This window comes from Diplotaxodon limnothrissa, linkage group LG14, assembly GCF_057381915.1.
Source record: "Diplotaxodon limnothrissa isolate DT_005_m linkage group LG14, D_limnothrissa_male_GT1.1, whole genome shotgun sequence".
In the NCBI taxonomy this organism is placed as follows: Eukaryota; Metazoa; Chordata; class Actinopteri; order Cichliformes; family Cichlidae; genus Diplotaxodon; species Diplotaxodon limnothrissa.
The window spans coordinates 16,165,103-16,184,925 of record NC_140609.1 but is presented as its reverse complement, the minus strand read 5'-3'; the positions used below and the strand labels follow the sequence as shown (position 1 = coordinate 16,184,925).

The 19,823-nt window shown below is 41.8% G+C and overlaps 1 protein-coding gene across 1 annotated transcript in view; it reads left to right on the top strand.

The window, feature by feature from the left end:
- Nucleotides 1-13,957: 13,957 nt before the first annotated feature.
- Nucleotides 13,958-19,823, top strand: part of lekr1 (Leucine-, glutamate- and lysine-rich protein 1) — a 104,638-nt gene continuing 98,772 nt past the window's right edge. Inside the window, exons 1-2 of the mRNA XM_085370095.1 lie at nucleotides 13,958-13,961; nucleotides 18,115-18,197. Coding sequence (XP_085226221.1) covers nucleotides 13,958-13,961; nucleotides 18,115-18,197 — 87 coding nt within the window. The remainder of the gene's footprint in view (nucleotides 13,962-18,114; nucleotides 18,198-19,823) is intronic.

Here is a 19,823-nt window from a genome sequence, read left to right as displayed (position 1 = left end):
ACTTGAGAACAGTATAAACTTCATCTTACATCTGTTTTGTGCTAATGCGTTTATATTCGCCTAACCATACTGCTATGGCTAGCCACCAGGTAGCACATCAGTAGGGATGGGTATCGTTTAGGTTTTATCCGATACCGGTGCCAAATCGGTACTTTTGAAACGGTGCCGGTGCTTAAACGGTGCTCGAACCGGTGCTTAAAGAATGGAGAACACAAACTTTGTCCAAAAACCTCTCATGTTCAGCTGTTTTTTTTTGTAAAAAGATAACAATGTGTGCCTTTTCTGCAGCTATGTGGCATATATGGCATCACTCTTGGCTGGAAGCAGTGCTTAAACAATGGAAAAAACACAAACTTTGTCCAAAACCTCTCATGTTTAGCTGTTTCCCACTTTTTCTTTGGTCATTTTAGCCTTTTTGGCCAGGGTGAAGGGAGTATCTGCCATCAAACAAGAAGACAGCCGCATGTAGCTATGATGATGTTTGCTAGTTCACCTTACATGCATTAATGTAATAACGTGGTTAGCCTACTCAACGTAAATTACACACGAACAACATGAAGCTACTCATGCAGAGAAGAATGGCTGCTGCTGCCATCATCATCCGTCATCATTTCTGCTACACTGGCAGGGCTAGGGGCCAGGACTCTATTCTTCGGGTTTTTGGGGGATGTTGCTCCGGGTCCGATAACTGGCAACCCACCCGACGTGCACGGTGTGAGGTCTCGCAGCAAGCTATCAAATACGGCGCATTTCTCGGCTTTTAAAAAAAACGCTATACGTCGCCAGCTGTTTAATCGGATTCTTGGTGTTACCTCCTTTGACAGTATCACAGTATCAGCTTAAAGCACTTGTTGCAGGCTGCTGAGTTTGCATATTTTGCTGTGAAGTACAGCCAGACTTTTGACCGCTTCGCCTTGGACATTTTTAATCTGTAGCTCTGCTCTAACCTGGCCCCGCCTACTATCCTCGGAAACGTAAAATGATTGGCTAGAAGTGTATCACAGCTCAGGAAAAAAAAGCACCGAAATAAAGCACCGAAATGTGCGCTGCTTTTCGGTCTGGTTACTACCGTTTCCCATCCCTACACATCAGTATATTTCAATTACCTTCCAGACATTACTGCTATTTTGTTTTGCTTTCTTTTTTCTTTTTTTATTGTTTTTTTAATTGTTTGTCTATGTCCAAAGTGATTGCAGAGACATATGTTTTAGTTTAGTTTAGTTTCTTTAGAAACATCTTTACGTAGAAACTAGCGTGCTAACGTCTTGCTAACCTCTAGCTTGGCTAAACCATTAAACTGTCCTTTTTTTGTGGCCACCTTGACGTTAAACATTATTGTAACCTTGACGGGAAAGCCACAGCTTTCGTTTTATTAAAACTGAAAGAATTTTTACAGTTTTCAACTCTCAGTGATGCCGCAGTGTTTGATTATGGGAACTGAAGGAGCGTTTGGACCCAGAAATGGCTAATGGTGTCAGACTTACCAGAATTGCAACAGATTTTGCTTTCGACACCACAACAGTACATTTTCTCAGTTCCCTAATGCTTTAGGAGTAACATTAAAAGAGGTGATGATGCAGTACAGTGGTAAAAATGACCATGTCCTAACATTTTTGAAAGCTGTTGCTGACATAATGTAAATTAATGTGAATTATATATAGGCTTCAGATGATTTGGAAATCATTTTATTCTGTTTTTAATTACATTTTACAGTCCCAACTGTATGCTCCCTGTTTGTTCATGCAGATTACTAGTATGTGTTATTCCATAAATGCTTCTCCTGCTTCCCATTAAGACAACAAGACATTTATCATTAGGATGCTCCTCCTCTTAACCACTCACGAATGTGGCTTTGATAATCTGCCATCTCTCTAGTTTCTTCTTTCTGTCTCGCTTTCTCATGTGTCATTCATGTGTCATTCTCCCCAAGAGCCCAGAGATAGTTTTAATGGCTGGGCGTGTCCATGCTTCACATGCAAATGTGGGTAAAGTAACGACCAGGCAAAATTAAGAGAAAAAAAAAATTCAAAACAAATGCCTAATTAGTAGCTGGGGATTCAAATGGAGCCAAAAGCACCGCAGCCAATATAGCAAACACTTTTGAGAGGGGGAGTAAAGGGGGGGAGGTGATGTAAATGTCAGGTTTAAAGATGTGTTAATGTGCACTTTCTGGTACAGAGAAAGCATTCATTGGCTGGCTTAGGGGGCTTTGTGTGTGGAAGCAAATGCTCATATCAATGTGTGCCGTGTCAGCTCCTTCTTATGTGTGTCTAGCAGTATGTGTTAATTAAAAACGAAATGCAGAAAGCATTACCAAAGGGGAAAAGGATGTGGAATGGCTTAAATGCAAACACCTTGCTTAGCCATGCAAAAGATCAGACTGACACTGTCAAGTTCAGCTTTCACTGGTAGAATTCATGATCAAAGGATTATAATCTGATCCTGGATCGCAGCCTGGCATGAATTACAGATTAATTTGCCCAACGTTAGATACAAAGAATGAATTGGCGAGGTATAGCTGTGCAAACATACAGAAACAGAGGGATGTGCTTAAACTCAGCCCAGAACAGCTTCTTACACTTTCCAGCGCTGTGCCGAGAACGGAAATTCTATGCCTGCATGTTGGTAGCCCCACCAAAGTCAGTAACAAAACAATATGAGAAGCAAAATTAAAATGGGTGTTTTTTTTCTCCTTTTTTTTTTTTTTTACGTAAGCAGGGGGCAAATCCCTGAATGCCTTCCAAGATCCCAGTCCTAATAAACTCTCCTCCGGTCCATGCCAAGTCTAATTTGTCCTCTGCTTGTGTTTCTGTACAGCAGGATCTTGATTAGGACACACACACCCCTCCACGGGGCCACACCAACCTTATCTTACAGCACGGAAGTGAGGAAGGAACCGTCAACACTGACATAATGGGTGGGCCACTTGCAACAAGCACTTTTCCATTAGCTGTGAGGTTTAAAGACTTTGTTTTATTTATGTATTTGGAGAATAGACATTACAACACTGATACAAATTTAGCTAGTGAGAGAGGGATGGTATTAAAACTACTTCTGTCTTAAGACTGTACAAAGGACTGTGAATGTGGGCATCGATTGTAGTGTCACCCAGTGGTTTGTGTTGGACCATTTTCATTTGGTCATCGCCATCTCAGCCAGAAGTGGATATCTGGATAATTCTATTCAATCAAATTAAATTTTATTTAAATAACACCAAATCACAGCAACGGTCACTTTAACTCACTTTATTTGTTAAGGTAATGAGCAAACTTCAACTATCAGCAAGCACTTGGCGACAGTGGGAAGGAAAAAGACAATTTTTAACAGAAATAAACGTGCAGGAAAACCAGGCTCAGGGAGGGGCAGACATCTGCCGCGACCGGCTGTGGGTGAGGGGAGGGAGACGGGACAAAAGACAGACTGTGGAAGAGATAAGAGTGTGTAACTGGTGTGTGTCACTGATTTGAGACACATGCCTCTATTTGAGGCCTTATATCTACCATTAGCATGCTGATCAGACAAACTGAATTCATTCAATAAAAACATAACAATGTGTGGAAAAAGTAAATAGTAGCTATGAGAGGAATTGGTGCTTTTTGAATGGGAGCATATTGGAGGCAGAGTGGGGAAACAGCCTGCTCAGTCCACTGGTAAAACAAAATGTTTTATAGTTCATCAGATTAAATAAAGAAGATAACGTGTTAATCAGCAAGCTTCCCCTTGTTTTGAGTCGTTATCTTACACTAAACTAACTTCCCCTGGCTTTAACTGTGGCATGTGAGAATATTATCAGGCTTCTCATCAGTGGCTGAAGACTTCAAGAGAATGGGTCAGGTGTAATCGAGTGATGAAGGAGAAATAAGAGGTAGGAGGATGTGGGCAGAAGGATGTAAAACGTGTGGAGGATGAGAAGTGCTCCTCTGCTGCACGCCTCTTCCTTTCAGCAGGGGTGGTCCTCCTGGTTAGATAACCCCGGGCAGACAGCCGTGGATGATAGAGATCAGATTGAGATGACAGACTGGAGTGCTGCCTAGATACACACACACAGATGCACACAAAGTAATGAGGTGAAAGTTAAAAAGACATTGTGCAGGAAGAAAAAGTGTGCTCTATTAATGTTTTTTGAGTAAAATTGAGGAAATTAGTTTTCTTTTCTGTCCTCCAGTGCAGGAGCCTTTACCCGCTTTCATTGCTTTCCACTGCGAGTTGAGAAAACATAAGCAAATCAAGAAAAACACTTTTTTAATGCTGTCACAATCGCAGCACCAATGCCAAAGGATACATTGTGTCTATGTATAAGGCACCATCAGCTACGACAAAATGAAACTCAAATTATAGAAGTTCTTTTGTCCTTTTTTGCATAATCTGGCTTTTCTCCAAGGGGAAGCTGACTCTGCTCTGGCATAAAATCCAATGGAGTGCTGCTGTGTTTGGTGTCCTTGAAGTTTCTCCCATCTCAGTAGCTCAGTCAGTGTCATGGTTCTGGGCCATGTTGGCCCAGTATTCTTAGTTTTCATGTATTTTTGTATTTTGTTCCTTATTTAGGCCATGCTTCCTGGGTTGCTCTGTTACGTTGTTCCTTATGTGTTTTCCCCTTGTGACTCTTACCCCCTGTGTGCCCCTCTGTGTATCTGTGAGCCCTCGTCTCTCCTTGTGTTTTATTCCATGTTTTCCCCAGCCCGTTATGTCTGTGTTCTCCCCGTGCTCTCTCTCCTCCTGTCTGAACCTCTGTGTACTTCCTGTTTTACTTTGACAGTCTCCCGTCAGTGTTGCATTTACTCCTGCTGTGTCTTGTTATGATTATCAGTGTCACCTGTGTTCCCCGTGTGTTCCCACTTCCCTCGTTAACCCTCTGTGTATTTATGTCTGCGTCTCCCTCAGTTTGGTGTCGTGTTCTCCCTCATGACGGTGTGCGCCTCCGTGTGTTTCCTCGTAAGTCAGTTCCTTAGTACTTCCCAGTTTAGTTTCATGTTATTTTATATTGCTGTTATCTTTTGTCAGCAATAAAGCTGTATTTTGAGTTCAGTCCTGTTTTCCCGTGAGTTTGCGTTTGGGTCCTATTTCCTGCCTGCCACACAGCCTGATCATGACAGTCAGAGTAACAATCCATCCATCCATCTTAGTCATCTCTTACTAGACGGGCTAGTTGTTGCTTTTGGGTGGTTGATCAGGAAAAGTGTTGATTGTTTTTCATTTTTTGCCAATAATGTACTCGTGGTGACCCTTCAGCCCCAATCTAATTGATTTTTACTGCAGCTGAACTCCACTCAAAAATGTGCAAAAGAAAAGAGAGGCAGATGAGTTAAATTTCAAGTAATGCAGCAAAGGTTCTAAAAAGTTATATAAACGTGATTTTCTTCTTTAATGGATTTGTAAAAACATTCTGAAGAAACTTAAACTTGTTGATTATGTGGCGATCCCTTATGAGAAGATATTGCTAGTTAACTAACCACGGTGATCTATCTGGATACATGGTGGTGTTTTTAATATATCTGTAGTTTTACATGCTTCACCTGTTGTAAAATTGGTCAATTTATGTTTTGTTTTGTTTTTTACAACTTCCTTTCCTTTTCATGCTGTGCATTTATTTATAGACATATAAAGTAGACAGAAACCAAAATGAATGGTTCATATTATAGAACATTCAGGTGTAATTTTGTAGAACAGACGTTGTTTTCCTTGTTCTTTGCTGACTAGAAAAAGAACATCCCGGTGCCCCTCAGGGCTCCATCTTGGGACCCTTTCTTTTCTGCCTGTACATGTTGCATATTTGGTTTAAGTAACACCAGATGCTGGAATTCACAATTTGATGTGAATTTTTGTCTAGCTTTTGCATACCCATGACTTAAGAATGGATCTCTGCTTTTTCAAACTGTGTATAAAGAATAATAATGTGAAGCTCACTGTAGATGTTATGATTTGAAAACTGTGACATAACTCAATCTGTGAAGTTTGATTTTTATTGCAGGCTCACTGTCAAACTAGATTTACTTCATATTCATTTAAAAACCACATTTATTTATGTCAAAACAGTACTCCATCTGTTAAAATGTACGTTAGGTGTGTGGATGACAGGTTCCGTTAATCTAAATAGTCATCACAGTGGCCTAACATCTTTTTGTTGCTTCACTGATACTTGAACTTTTGTATTCCTCAGGGGTTTGTGAGCTGACACAAGTGACAACAGACTAAAAAAATGTATTGTTCCGACTGGAATTTAGAAGCCATTTAAAAATGTTAAGTAGTAAAAAAAACAAAAAAAACATGGTATTTAACTCAAGCAGGATAGCTACACATTTGTAGTGTAATGTGTGAGTGCCTCTCTCTCCCAGAGGTCATTGTCTCTGGGCTCCGAGGGCTCGGACTCGGCTTCTCAGTGTGTCTTCACTAATCTGTGTTAATTGTGTCTCGCCGCCAGCTCACTCACAGCCACATATACATGCATACACTCCTCATCTCCCCTACTTGCTCTCTCTTTGTCTCTCTGTTTTCTCAGGAGACCATAATCGTAGCCGCCTCAGGGTTGCTGGCTGTGCATGTGTGTTACACGGTGTTACCCATGCTGCTGAGAAAGAGCTCCAAGGACTCCCTTTACAGCTACAGCGCAAACAAAAAAAACGTCTTCGTGACTTGCAGCAAAAGGGTTTTCCAAAGCGAGAGCCACCTGCCACACTCATCACACACTTCTCCCAGTTCTACAACTATGACACATATCTTCCTCGTGTTTCATCTGTCGTCACACGTCAGGGTCTGCAGCGATGAATCCTGAATCCACACTACTTGAACAGGCTCGTAGCGGTTTAGTTTAAAGGTATGGCTGGTCGATTTAACCTTGATCTTTTTTCTTTTTTTTTTCTTCTTCTTCTTCTTCTTCTTTTGTAGTACGCATTTGGCAACAGTGGGAAGGAAAAACTCCCTTTTAACAGGAAAAACCTCCAGCAGAATTAGGCTCAGGGAGGGAGGAGCAGCCATCTGCTGACCAGTTGGGGGTCAGGAGAGGGATAAAATCTTACATTGCCAAAGCACACTCCATCCATTCATCTTTCCATCCATTTTATGTGGCTTATTTGAGTGCTGCCTGTCCTCATGTCTTCATGAAACATAGCCTTATGCCACTCCTTTGGCCCAAAAATGACTTGACAGTACATGAAACACTTATTTTTGGTTAAGCTTCAAAATAAGCATTTTTCACAGCACTGTAAATCTAAAGTAGTAACAGTACCACACGGGCAAAAACTGTAATCACAAAGCACGTTAGTGCACATTTATATGGAGCTTTTCCCACAGCTGCAATGCATGGTAAACAACAGTTATGTGACACACACACACACGACAACCTCAAAAGAAAACTGTCAGCACAGTGGTTCGTTCTTGTGGTAGATTTAAAAATGTCCACTGCAGACTTGTAAGCAGTCATAGGTAGATATGGCATTCACCTTAAATATGTACAGTGGGGCAAAAAAGTATTTAGTCAGCCACCGATTGTGCAAGTTCCCCCACTTAAAATGATGACAGAGGTCAGTAATTTGCACCAGAGGTACACTTCAACTGTGAGAGACAGAATGTGGAAAAAAAATCCATGAATTCACATGGTAGGATTTGTAAAGAATTTATTCGTAAATTAGGGTGGAAAATAAGTATTTGGTCACCTCAAACAAGGAAAATCTCTGGCTCTCACAGATCTGTAACGTCTTCTGTAAGAAGCTTTTCTGTCCCCCACTCGTTACCTGTATGAATGGCACCTGTTTGAACTCATCACCTGTATAAAAGACACCTGTCCACAGCCTCAAACAGTCAGACTCCAAACTCCGCCATGGCCAAGACCAAAGAGCTTTCGAAGGACACCAGGAAAAGTATTGTAGACCTGCACCAGACTGGGAAGAGTGAATCTACAATAGGCAAGCAGCTTGGTGTAAAAAAAATCAACTGTGGGAGCAATCACCAGAAAATGGAAGACATACAAGACCACTGATAATCTCCCTCGATCTGGGGCTCCACGCAAGGTCTCATCCCGTGGGGTCAAAATGATCATGAGAACGGTGAGCAAAGATCCCAGAACCACACGGGGGGACCTGGTGAATGACCTGCAGAGAGCTGGGACCAAAGTAACAAAGGTCACCATCAGTAACACACTACAACGGCAGGGAATCAAATCCCGCAGTGCCAGACGTGTTCCGCTGCTGAAGCCAGTGCATGTCCAGGCCCGTCTGAAGTTTGCCAGAGAGCACATGGATGATACAGCAGAGGATTGGGAGAATGTCATGTGGTCAGATGAAACCAAAGTAGAACTTTTTGGTATAAACTCAACTCGTCGTGTTTGGAGGACGAAGAATACTGAGTTGCATCCCAAGAACACCATACCTACTTTGAAGCATGGGGGTGGAAACATCATGCTATGGGGCTGTTTTTCTGCCAAGGGGACAGGACGACTGATCCGTGTTAAGGACAGAATGAATGGGGCCATGTATCGTGAGATTTTGAGCCAAAACCACCTTCCATCAGTGAGAACTTTGAAGATGAAACGAGGCTGGGTCTTCCAACATGACAATGATCCAAAACACACTGCCCGGGCAACAAAGGAGTGGCTCCGTAAGAAGCATTTGAAAGTCCTGGAGTGGCCTAGCCAGTCTCCAGGCCTCAACCCCATAGAAAATCTGTGGCGGGAGTTGAAAGTCCGTGTTGCTCGGCGACAGCCCCAAAACATCACTGCTCTCGAGAAGATCTGCATGGAGGAATGGGCCAAAATACCAGCTACTGTGTGTGCAAACCTGGTAAAGACCTATAGTAAACGTTTGACCTCTGTTATTGCCAACAAAGGTTATGTTACAAAGTATTGAGTTGTATTTTTGTTATTGACCAAATACTTATTTTCCACCCTGATTTACGAATAAATTCTTTACAAATCCTACCATGTGGATTCATGGATTTTTTTTTTTTTCACATTCTGTCTCTCACAGTTGAAGTGTACCTCTGGTGCAAATTACTGACCTCTGTCATCATTTTAAGTGGGGGAACTTGCACAATCGGTGGCTGACTAAATACTTTTTTGCCCCACTGTACCTTAGGTTGGCTATTTTTTAAGTGCACTAGAATAGATGGTGTTTGTATCGGTGTGGGCGCTGCATTGCACTCTGTTCATTGTCACTCACTAGAAACGTCTACTCCAGAAAATAATCTCCTACAGACATGACAATTTTTTTTTTTTTTTTTTTATAAAAATAAACTTTATTTCCTTTTGTCTTTTCAAGCTTATTAAGAAAATCAATTTAACATGTGTTTTTAAAGACTGTAGATGATGGTTATAAAATATGCAGTAGCTGTTGGAAATACACAAGAAAATGAAAGGAAATATCAATCTGAATGACCGAATGGGAGCAGGAAGCAAATGAAACAGGCGTAAAAACGAACCTTTTGTTTAAGCAAACAATCCAAAAATAATTAACTTAATTAAGATCCAGTGTTTAGCTGCCCCCGCCTGCACCCTCTAAAATAACACGTCTATTTTAAATCTCAGGCATCACGACTAAGTGTTTTAAATGACAATTGTAGTCAGTAGTCATTATAATTGCAGTGATGTATGTCAAAGTGAACTCTGTTTAACCCCACAATGGCGTTCATTTATTCAGAAGGCAGGCTGGCCTTACAGGATGAACCTGTTCCTGCCGAAAGGAACTCCGTGGAGTGTTTTGGCCCGTGTGTCACTCTGTGCAAACCCCACTGAGCTCATTAAACTGTTAATATCTGTCTTCCTCCTCACGAAACCTCAAACCTCACAAGATACTGTGCACCACCCTGGACACACACACACACACACACACACACACACACACACACACACACATATATACAGAAGCACTCACTCCTACTCACATACAAAGCCCAGCAAAGCCTTTTCTGGTTAAATGCGTGCCTGGCTGTTTGCTTCAACGCGCACACACACTCACACACAGAGACGCAAACATGCACGACTGCAGCACAGGCGCTCTTATTTAAACTGATGTGAGTGCTGTCACGACATCCGACCAGTCCTATTTGTTCCACACAAGCCTTGGCGTGAGAGAGCAGGGTCACCCTACTGGCTCGCATGCAAATCCATTCAGCACACACGCAGACACACACACATACAGTGAGACGGTCACTTAATAGATCCACAAATAAGCAAAAAGACAGAGAGAAAGACAGGCAAGCTACCAGAAATTCAAGCAGAAAGGGAGCAGTAGAGAACCCATTAGGGTGAGAAAGAGCGAGAAACATGCAGGAAGGGCCAAAGACAGACAGACACAGAGGCAAATCAGAATCACACACAGTGAAACTGGTAGATATATAGCTGGACAGATATGTCTACAGCAAACAATGGCTGAGGTAGTCCTTAAAAGATATCCCAAGCTGCTTCTCTCACTGGTGGCTTCAAATGGTAGGATGAGGTACTGCAAGCATCTTTATTAGACTCCTGTGACTTTCAGGAAACTGCCTCGTGACCCGTGCAGGTTGAGTTGGGTAAAAGGTTCAGCCATTTTTGTCAAAGATATGCTCATGCATGTGTGCCAGTGATGAACCATATCTGAAAGCAAAAGTGTTTATTGTTCTAAGTGGCCAAAAACTCACTCTAGGTGACTTGTGACTATAATATAAATATGGGTAAACGGATATTCACCTTTGGCCAATCTCTCACGAAAGGTGTTCACAGTGTTGTCATTTAAATGTTTGAATAAGTGAAAAAGGACAGTTTTCTAATAAAGTTCATATCTGTGTACCAAAGCGGAACATGGGAGCCATGGAACCTGAACAGTTTGCCATATGGACAGACACATAGAGCGATACCTGCATTTAAATTTAGATGGAGGTGACTCGTTATGTCTCATATGGATTGCAAATGGTGCCGGGTGCAAAGATGTTGGAGTCAATTATGGAATAAATAAGGAATGGATTACTAATTACTATATATACAGTATATACATGATATTAGACTATAAATATATATAAATATAGGGTATAAGGATTTGTACAACAGAACAGTATAAGGAGCATGCTTTGATTCAACATACCTCTCTGAGTTTTAAAGTGTGTGTGTGTGTGTGTGAGAGAGAGAGAGAGAGAGAGAGAGAGAGAGAGAGACTCTAGGCCTATATCTGGGCCAGCATCTGTCAAGGTTTTGGGATTTTAAGGGACATCATCACCAAATATGAAACTGGTATACAATGTAATATCACCTGAGTTATAAACAGCAAGTCAACCAAATGTGAGCCTCTGACTGACAATGGAAGCATCAACTGCCTTAGCTTACAGTAACGCCACAGCAAAGACAAAACTATACCCATCTAACAAAGAAGATGATTTGTTTTCTCTATTACTTTTTGGTAATGTTTTAGTATGATGTTCGCCCACTCAGAGTGGGCTTGCTAAAGGAAGATTATTTAAATCAAAACTGGGCTTTAACTACGATTTTCTTTCCGGGTCTCCTATGTGGGAAAGTTAACAAATAAGTATTCTGCAGCTCTTTCGTGAATCACACATGGGGGTTTCTTCTCTTACTCAAAGAGGAAACAAGTGAGTGGATGGTTGACAAAACTGGGCAGGAGAGCCAGCCACAATGACGCAAGATAACAGGTGGACATGTCTTACGTTTGCACGGAGCTGACAATGCGTGATGAGGAGGAACAAAAAAAACCCAAAACAAACAAAGCTGCTCACGTATCCACTGAAAAAAGTGTCTGGGATGGGAATGTTTGGCTTTTTTCACAAAAGTTATATCCCAAAACATGAAAATAAAAGCCTGTGGTTATGTCTGTGGCACATTTGGCCATTTGGCAAGGTCTTTTGGTGAGTTCCACCTGCGTATTTGGCCTCGACATTTAATTTAATTTATTTATTTATTTGTTGCTGCCTAGCCTAAATATGTCAGGCGTGACAATATTAGTCATTTCGTGCCAAAAAAAGAAGAGTGGGTCATATTCACCCCTCCTCCCTTCTTTACTTGCACGCACAGATAGACGCACACACACGCACTTTCTCCTGTAGCCCCTCCCCTCTCCTTCCTCCCTCACTGCACACACACACACACACACACACACACGTACGCACGCAAGCAAGCAGACACTCAGCATGCTTCATTATACACTTGCCCACACAGCATAGCGTGCCGGAAACAGACTCAATAGACGCCAAGCTCCCGGTCCCTGCAGGCTCAGAGCCCCTAAAAACACTGGAAGCACCTTACCGAATTAGGTTAATTTGCCACAGAGACCGCCTCAAATGCGGTTCAAGGGTAAGCCAGGCAGTTATGACAGGGAATGATTATTAGTCTTATTGTTAATATATTATAAATTACAGCTCTGGCCAGTTAACTTTGGCTGGGTTCAGAATCAGAATCAGAATACTTTATTAATCCCGAAGGAAATTAGGGGTTCAATTAGCAGATCAGCTCCTGTAGATGGACAGTTATGGCAGAGTTTAAATATACGTGAAGCAATAACTCGTGACGTGACAAAGGACTCAGCTGTGGTCACTTTGTGCTCTTGTGCTTATTTTCATGCCCTTGCCATGGGGGGGGGGGGGGGGATTTGGGGATTTGGTCAGTAGCAGAGACAAAGAGGAGGTGCGTCTTCTGTCTCCTCATTTTTGTTACGGTAGGGTGAGAGGTTTATTGTCTCTGCTTGAGTACATCCTTTCCCGCTTTTGTCACGATCACCACTCGCCCCCCCGCCCACTTTCTTTCTGCTGCCGAGGCAGATAAACAGGCACGGAAGGGAGGTAGGCTAGACTTAAGTGGGCGAATGCAATTTGCATCAGAGCGACTGAGTCTGCACGATTCATTGATGGGTCCATAAATAGTGCGGCACGCATCCCAAATAAAATCAGACCAGAGATCTCACCCTGCCTCACGCTCTCAATCTCTATTAGGAAAGACGGCATTCACAATTTTCCATCAGTCACGGGGAAAAATACAAAGATGACAGCAATGATGTCACAGGATAAGGCGCAAATGTAGGTCCAATGACATTTGTTAACCATTTACTACTATGAAACAATGTGTCCTGTAAAAGCCGACCCCCTGCGGGAATGTCTGGCCGCTATTTCGCATTAGTTCTGAGGCAATGAACTACATGCACACATCCCAAACAGCGCATGGAGTGTGTGACCTGTGCATGCGAGCAGGAAAAGCTCGGATAATGTGACTTCACGGCACTGTGCGTGTCGCTGTTTTACACACAATAACTCAAGTATGTCCTTTAAAAGTGACCCATTACTTCTATGGTCTCAGATTAGGCCTACATGAGGGGATCAACGCCAGTGTCGCCTTCCTGTGTGGTGCTAATGAGTGAAGGCAGCTTCGTGTGGTAACTAGGTTAAAGTTTGTAATTGAATCACACAGAGTATCAGTAGTTTTGCTTCTTTTCTTTTTTTCTTTTTTTGCCAAACTTGCCCATGTGAAACATGACACAGCTGGTCTGTTTATGCATTTAATATTTGTGTTTTTTTTTTTTATTGTAGTCATACTTGCTTTAGTAATAAACTTATGTATTATGCTGATATTATTTTATTTCAAAATATACCCATGTATACATAATAAGTATGGTTATGGTTAAAACTAACTTAAAGTACCCTATGTGCCTTCAGCACACTCCAGCTGCCCAAAACATGGAATAAGCAGTTGTCTTAAGTGTTGCTCAAGAGGTTAAAACAAAGCTGCTATAGCAACAAAGCAAACGGTTTCACAAATAAGTAACCGCTTTAAACGTGGTAGTGCGTGTCAAATGAAACAAAGGTCTCCAAGGTGGCTGCTTTTATTTTGGTAGACAATCAAGTATCCGGTGCTCGCGCTGGCTAACGTCGTGGTGATCTTTGGACGTTCTACGTGTAGTTACGTCGTAGCCATAGCAACAGCCAGCGCGTGGCTCGCGCAAGTTAAACTTGTTAATGCCTTGTTGTTATTTTTACCTATTTTTCAGGCCAGATAATGGGTAGGTAGCAGTTTGTTCTTTACTTCTTTACATAGTCGACACATAAAAAAGTAACAAGGCTGTACATTCGTTTAACCCCAGTTAACTAGACCGAAGAAGAAGCGCACTGATTTGTTTCTAGTGTTAAGAGTTTCTTTTTCTTTTTTTTAATATTAGCCTTAGTTAGTTATTCTCTTTGACTCGTGTCCTTATGTTTTGTTTTGTTTTTAATTACACTTTGTGACATACTGAAATTAAAAAGTAGCTGGCTGCATTCTGTACACAGCGGCTAAACACATCGCTAAGCTGATCCAGCGTTTAGATATGTGTCTGCCTTCATTGGTAATGCATGCTCAGTGCTGTCCAGTTTTTAATATTTTATTCAGATTCATTATATTATAGACGTTTCTTCGCGCCAGCTGCTGCAGGAATACAACATGGTGTTGTGTTTTGGAGGGTGGTCGTGGGAAAGCTGCAGAAAGTTTTAGGTCTATGAAAACCTCTGAAATCTCATTCAAAACCTTCTCACACCTCTGCAGATTTGGATGTTTTTCAATCATGTACACATGCAGTTTGACGCTGTATTTATTTACCAGACAGTACGGGCATATATTTGTCATACAGGGAGTGCAGAATTATTAGGCAAATGAGTATTTTGTCCACATCATCCTCTTCATGCATGTTGTCTTACTCCAAGCTGTATAGGCTCGAAAGCCTACTACCAATTAAGCATATTAGGTGATGTGCATCTCTGTAATGAGAAGGGGTGTGGTCTAATGACATCAACACCCTATATCAGGTGTGCATAATTATTAGGCAACGTCCTTTCCTTTGGCAAAATGGGTCAAAAGAAGGACTTGACAGGCTCAGAAAAGTCAAAAATAGTGAGATATCTTGCAGAGGGATGCAGCAGTCTCAAAATTGCAAAGCTTCTGAAGCGTGATCATCGAACAATCAAGCGTTTCATTCAAAATAGTCAACAGGGTCGCAAGAAGCATGTGGAAAAACCAAAGCGCAAAATAACTGCCCATGAACTGAGAAAAGTCAAGCGTGCAGTTGCCAAGATGCCACTTGCCACCAGTTTGGCCATATTTCAGAGCTGCAACATCACTGGAGTGCCCAAAAGCACAAGGTGTGCAATACTCAGAGACATGGGCAAGGTAAGAAAGGCTGAAAGACGACCACCACTGAACAAGACACACAAGCTGAAACGTCAAGACTGGGCCAAGAAATATCTCAAGACTGATTTTTCTAAGGTTTTATGGACTGATGAAATGAGAGTGAGTCTTGATGGGCCCGTGGCTGGATTGGTAAAGGGCAGAGAGCTCCAGTCCGACTCAGACGCCAGCAAGGTGGAGGTGGAGTACTGGTTTGGGCTGGTATCATCAAAGATGAGCTTGTGGGGCCTTTTCGGGTTGAGGATGGAGTCAAGCTCAACTCCCAGTCCTACTGCCAGTTTCTGGAAGACACCTTCTTCAAGCAGTGGTACAGGAAGAAGTCTGCATCCTTCAAGAAAAACATGATTTTCATGCAGGACAATGCTCCATCACACGCGTCCAAGTACTCCACAGCGTGGCTGGCAAGAAAGGGTATAAAAGAAGAAAAACTAATGACATGGCCTCCTTGTTCACCTGATCTGAACCCCATTGAGAACCTGTGGTCCATCATCAAATGTGAGATTTACAAGGAAGGAAAACAGTACACCTCTCTGAACAGTGTCTGGGAGGCTGTGGTTGCTGCTGCACGCAATGTTGATGGTGAACAGATCAAAACACTGACAGAATCCATGGATGGCAGGCTTTTGAGTGTCCTTGCAAAGAAAGGTGGCTATATTGGTCGCTGATTTGTTTTTGTTTTGTTTTTGAATGTCAGAAATGTATATTTGTGAATGTGGAGATGTTATATTGGTTTCACTGGTAAAAATAAATAATTGAAATGGGTATATATTTGTTTTTTGTTAAGTTGCCTAATAATTATGCACAGTAATAGTCACCTGCACACACAGATATCCCCCTAAAATAGCTAAAACTAAAAACAAACTAAAAACTACTTCCAAAAACATTCAGCTTTGATATTAATGAGTTTTTTGGGTTCATTGAGAACATGGTTGTTGTTCAATAATAAAATTATTCCTCAAAAATACAACTTGCCTAATAATTCTGCACTCCCTGTATATTGTACAACTATTACAGACTTCATGCTGCTATACTTCTTAAGCAGACAGTAGTCTTGGTGGATTATTAAAACACAGTTATATAATCTGACTGTGCATCCTTCATGATGATGATGGCTGAAGGCACATTTTCTTTCGCAGTAAAATCCTTTTTTTTAATGGCCTTCGATGCTTATCTTTGTGTTATTTAAGCCCCCTGTGAGCCCTGTTGACTTTTTGTGTTGTTGTGTATGTTTCCTCTCACGATTCAAGGCTTACACCCGTGCTGAATAGATGAGTTTATGAACAGCTTGCCTCTCTCACATTAGATTGATTAATAGTCCAATCAGGGCTAAAGCAGGCAAAATGTCACAGGGGAACGGTTGTCATGCAAAATCGGCCTTTTATATCTGTGTCCACGAAAAAGGGTAGGCTGGCTTAATGCTGTCACAGGGCGTCACTAATTTATCTGTGTTGTGTGAGCCAGTGATTGAGGATCTCTGCTGTGTTTTAAATGCAAAGCCTAAAGCCAGTAGGGGGGCAATCAGGATATTAGCGTGCGTGAGCATGAAGCCTGGTCTTTGATTGGATTGGGTTTATGTGTCTGCATTGCCGTGAGAGTGTGAAAGACACAGAGGGAGTACTCGTGCTTGTTTACATGCGAATTCTTGAAGGTTTTAGCGGGTGCATTGGGGCCAAACTGTCTGTCTTTGCATGACTTCATGGATTACTTGCAGTTGTTGATGTTTGTCTGTCTGTTTGCATTGTGCTGCTGGCCAAATCCTTTGTGTCTGTGCTGTACGTTTTCCCATACGTCTTCTCATTCAATATCTGCCAATGACCCGCAAAGTGCATTTAATGTGTGGCACATAGCAGGTCATCTGATGGGAGTGACCTCTGGGTCTGAGTTAGCCAGAGGTATCTAATTTGAGGTCAAGTGTTGGATTGGTGTGTTCCGTTCCCCTCACTAATGGCAAGCCGATAGATAAATGCCCTAAAAGCGTGCACTCGCACATAGACAGAGGCCTGGTTATCTGGGACTGTAGCAATTACACAAACTGAGAGCACAAGGCAGACAAATAATTGTTCTCTTGCATTACACCTATATATCACCTTCATCCTTAATAAACCATGACACACAGCACAGAAAGTTATTAGAGCCTTGCTTTTTTGCAAAGTCCCCAGGCTTGAAAATTGAAACAGTTTGCAGTCGAGGACAGGCAAGTGTTTGGCTGTGAAGTCAAAATACCTCCAGCAGCAAAAAGCTGCTACGGTCTCTTAGCTTAATGCTGTAATCTGAACTGATTAATCTACTGAATAGAGTGTACCACAAATGGGTTTAATATGGTGGACATCACGCTAAGGGATTTGCCCTTACATTAACCTTAGAGGCAAAGTGCTATTCATCAGTTTAAAAGTACCACCCACTTTTATGCTGAAAACAGCAGCCAAAATGCAGAAGCAGTGTATGAAAAACTAACTACACCCCATGATTCAGTGACTTTTAGAACCACTTTTATCAGCAATACCTTAAAATACTTTTTTTCTGTATGATTTTCTCACTTTCTCGCAGCTTTGTGCAGAAATTTTGGTCCACTTTTCTGTATAACATTGCTTCAGTTAATTGTTCATCTGAGGTTGTACTCACCTAATTTTAAGACCTGATTTTTATGCCCCAATACATAAAAAACAGAAGTGAAAGAAGGTGTACTTTCTTTTCACTTTGCCTGCAATAGCCCCATAAAAAAAACTCCAAAAAACTATCTTTCCATTAAAAGCTTTACCTGACCAACAAAATTGCTCACAAACAATTTTTTAAATCTATTAGTCATTCAGAAATGTATTCTTATGTACCAATTTGCTGCTGTTCTCTGTTGAATCTCAGCTTGCATTGATTATTTTGGACGGCTGGTCAAAAGAAGCAATTTCAAAATGCCATCTATCCGATGTTATATAAATGGTTTGATTACTTTATTCTCTTGAAAGTGAAAGACTAACTAAGCTAATTCTGCTTGTTTCTAGGAGACCAGGAGGTGGAGGAGAAAGACATAAGCGCGGACCTTCACAGTCCTCTGATCTACCCTTTGCCTGAAGAGATTCAAAAGGTTAGCACTACTTTGAAAGTTCCTGATTATTTTGGTTAGAATTATATCTGAACACATAGATTCTAGTCTTAACAAAGCAAAATTAAGTCATTTTCATTCTATACATGTGTTTGGACCGTACTGTACCTTTTAAAGCACCATGTTAATGAAACACCATCTTGAAACCACATATGTTGTTAACAAACGTGCTTCTTTTTACAACTCAAAAATGTAAATGTGTTGAAATTACATTTGTTGCAATGTGAGGTGTGCTTCGTCGCTGCACCCACTCCATATGCTGCACTAATCCATATAATTTGAATAAGAAATGGAACAATGCTTCCTCTTGTAATCTTCCATCTGTTTTAACGTAAAGCTCGCTCTCAGTAACACGGCAACGGCAGCGTGTTGCTTTGTCTCCGTGTCAATGTGAGGTGGCGGTTGCATTTTCCCATATGATATGCCATATGGTATGAATATTAATGATCAGGGAATCTTGCTTGTTTTTCCTTTTTAACCACGAATCACATTACAGTGGGGGAAATAATTATTTGACCTGCTGCTGAATTTGTGAATTCTGCAGGGGAAAGAAATGAAAGAAATCTCTTCCAAAGAAATCAAGAGTTTCTAAATTCTATGGCACTTTCATTTTAATGGAGAGAGACAGAATATCAAACAAAGATTTGGAAAAAAACCCAAACATCAAAGTTATAAAGTGATTAGCATGTCATTTAGAGAAAAGTGTATTTGATACCCAAGTAAAAAAAAACTTAGTACTTGATGGAGAAACCCTTGTTGGCAAGCACAGTGGTAAGATTTTCCTTGTTGTTGGTCACCAGGTTTGCACATGTCTCAGGAGGGATTTTAGGTTTCTTGGCTACTGCTTGGCAACTCGAAACTTCAGCTCCTTCCACAGATTTTCTATAGGATTGAGGTCTGGAGACTGCTAGGCCACTCCATGACCTTGATGTGCTTCTTCTTTAGCCACTCCTTTGTTGCCTCAGATCATTGTCATACCGGAAGACACATCCACGACTCCACGACATGTCTTCAATGTTTTGGTTGAGGGAAGGAGGATTTCAACCAAGATTTTATGTACACGGCCCCATCCATTGGCCCAGATGCAGGGAGGTCATCCTGTACCCGTAGCAGAAAAACAGCCTCAAAGCATAACGTTTCCACCTCCGTGCTTGACTGTGGGGATGGTGTTCTTTTGGTCACACTCAGGATTTCTCTTCTTTCTCCCAATCCTTTTCTGATCCTATAACCTCATCATTTAGATGTTCACTGGCAAACTTAAGACAGGCCTGTACTTGTGCCTTATCTAGAAGGGGACCTTGTGGGTCGATGCGTCTCTAACAGCATTACCATCAACACAGGAGCATCACAGGGATGTGTCCTCTCGCCACTGCTCTACTCCCTCTACACTTCAGACTGTGTGGCCACCCATGGCTCCAACACCATTGTGAAGTTTGCTGACGACACAGTGGTGTTGGGCGCCATCTCCGACAACGATGAGGCGGCCTACATGGATGAAGTGAAGAATCTGGCATCATGATGCCAGGACAACCACCTCCAGCTGAACGTTGGCAAGACCAAGGAGCTGGTGGTGGACTTCAGAAGGAGTCAGCACAGAGACTACAAGCC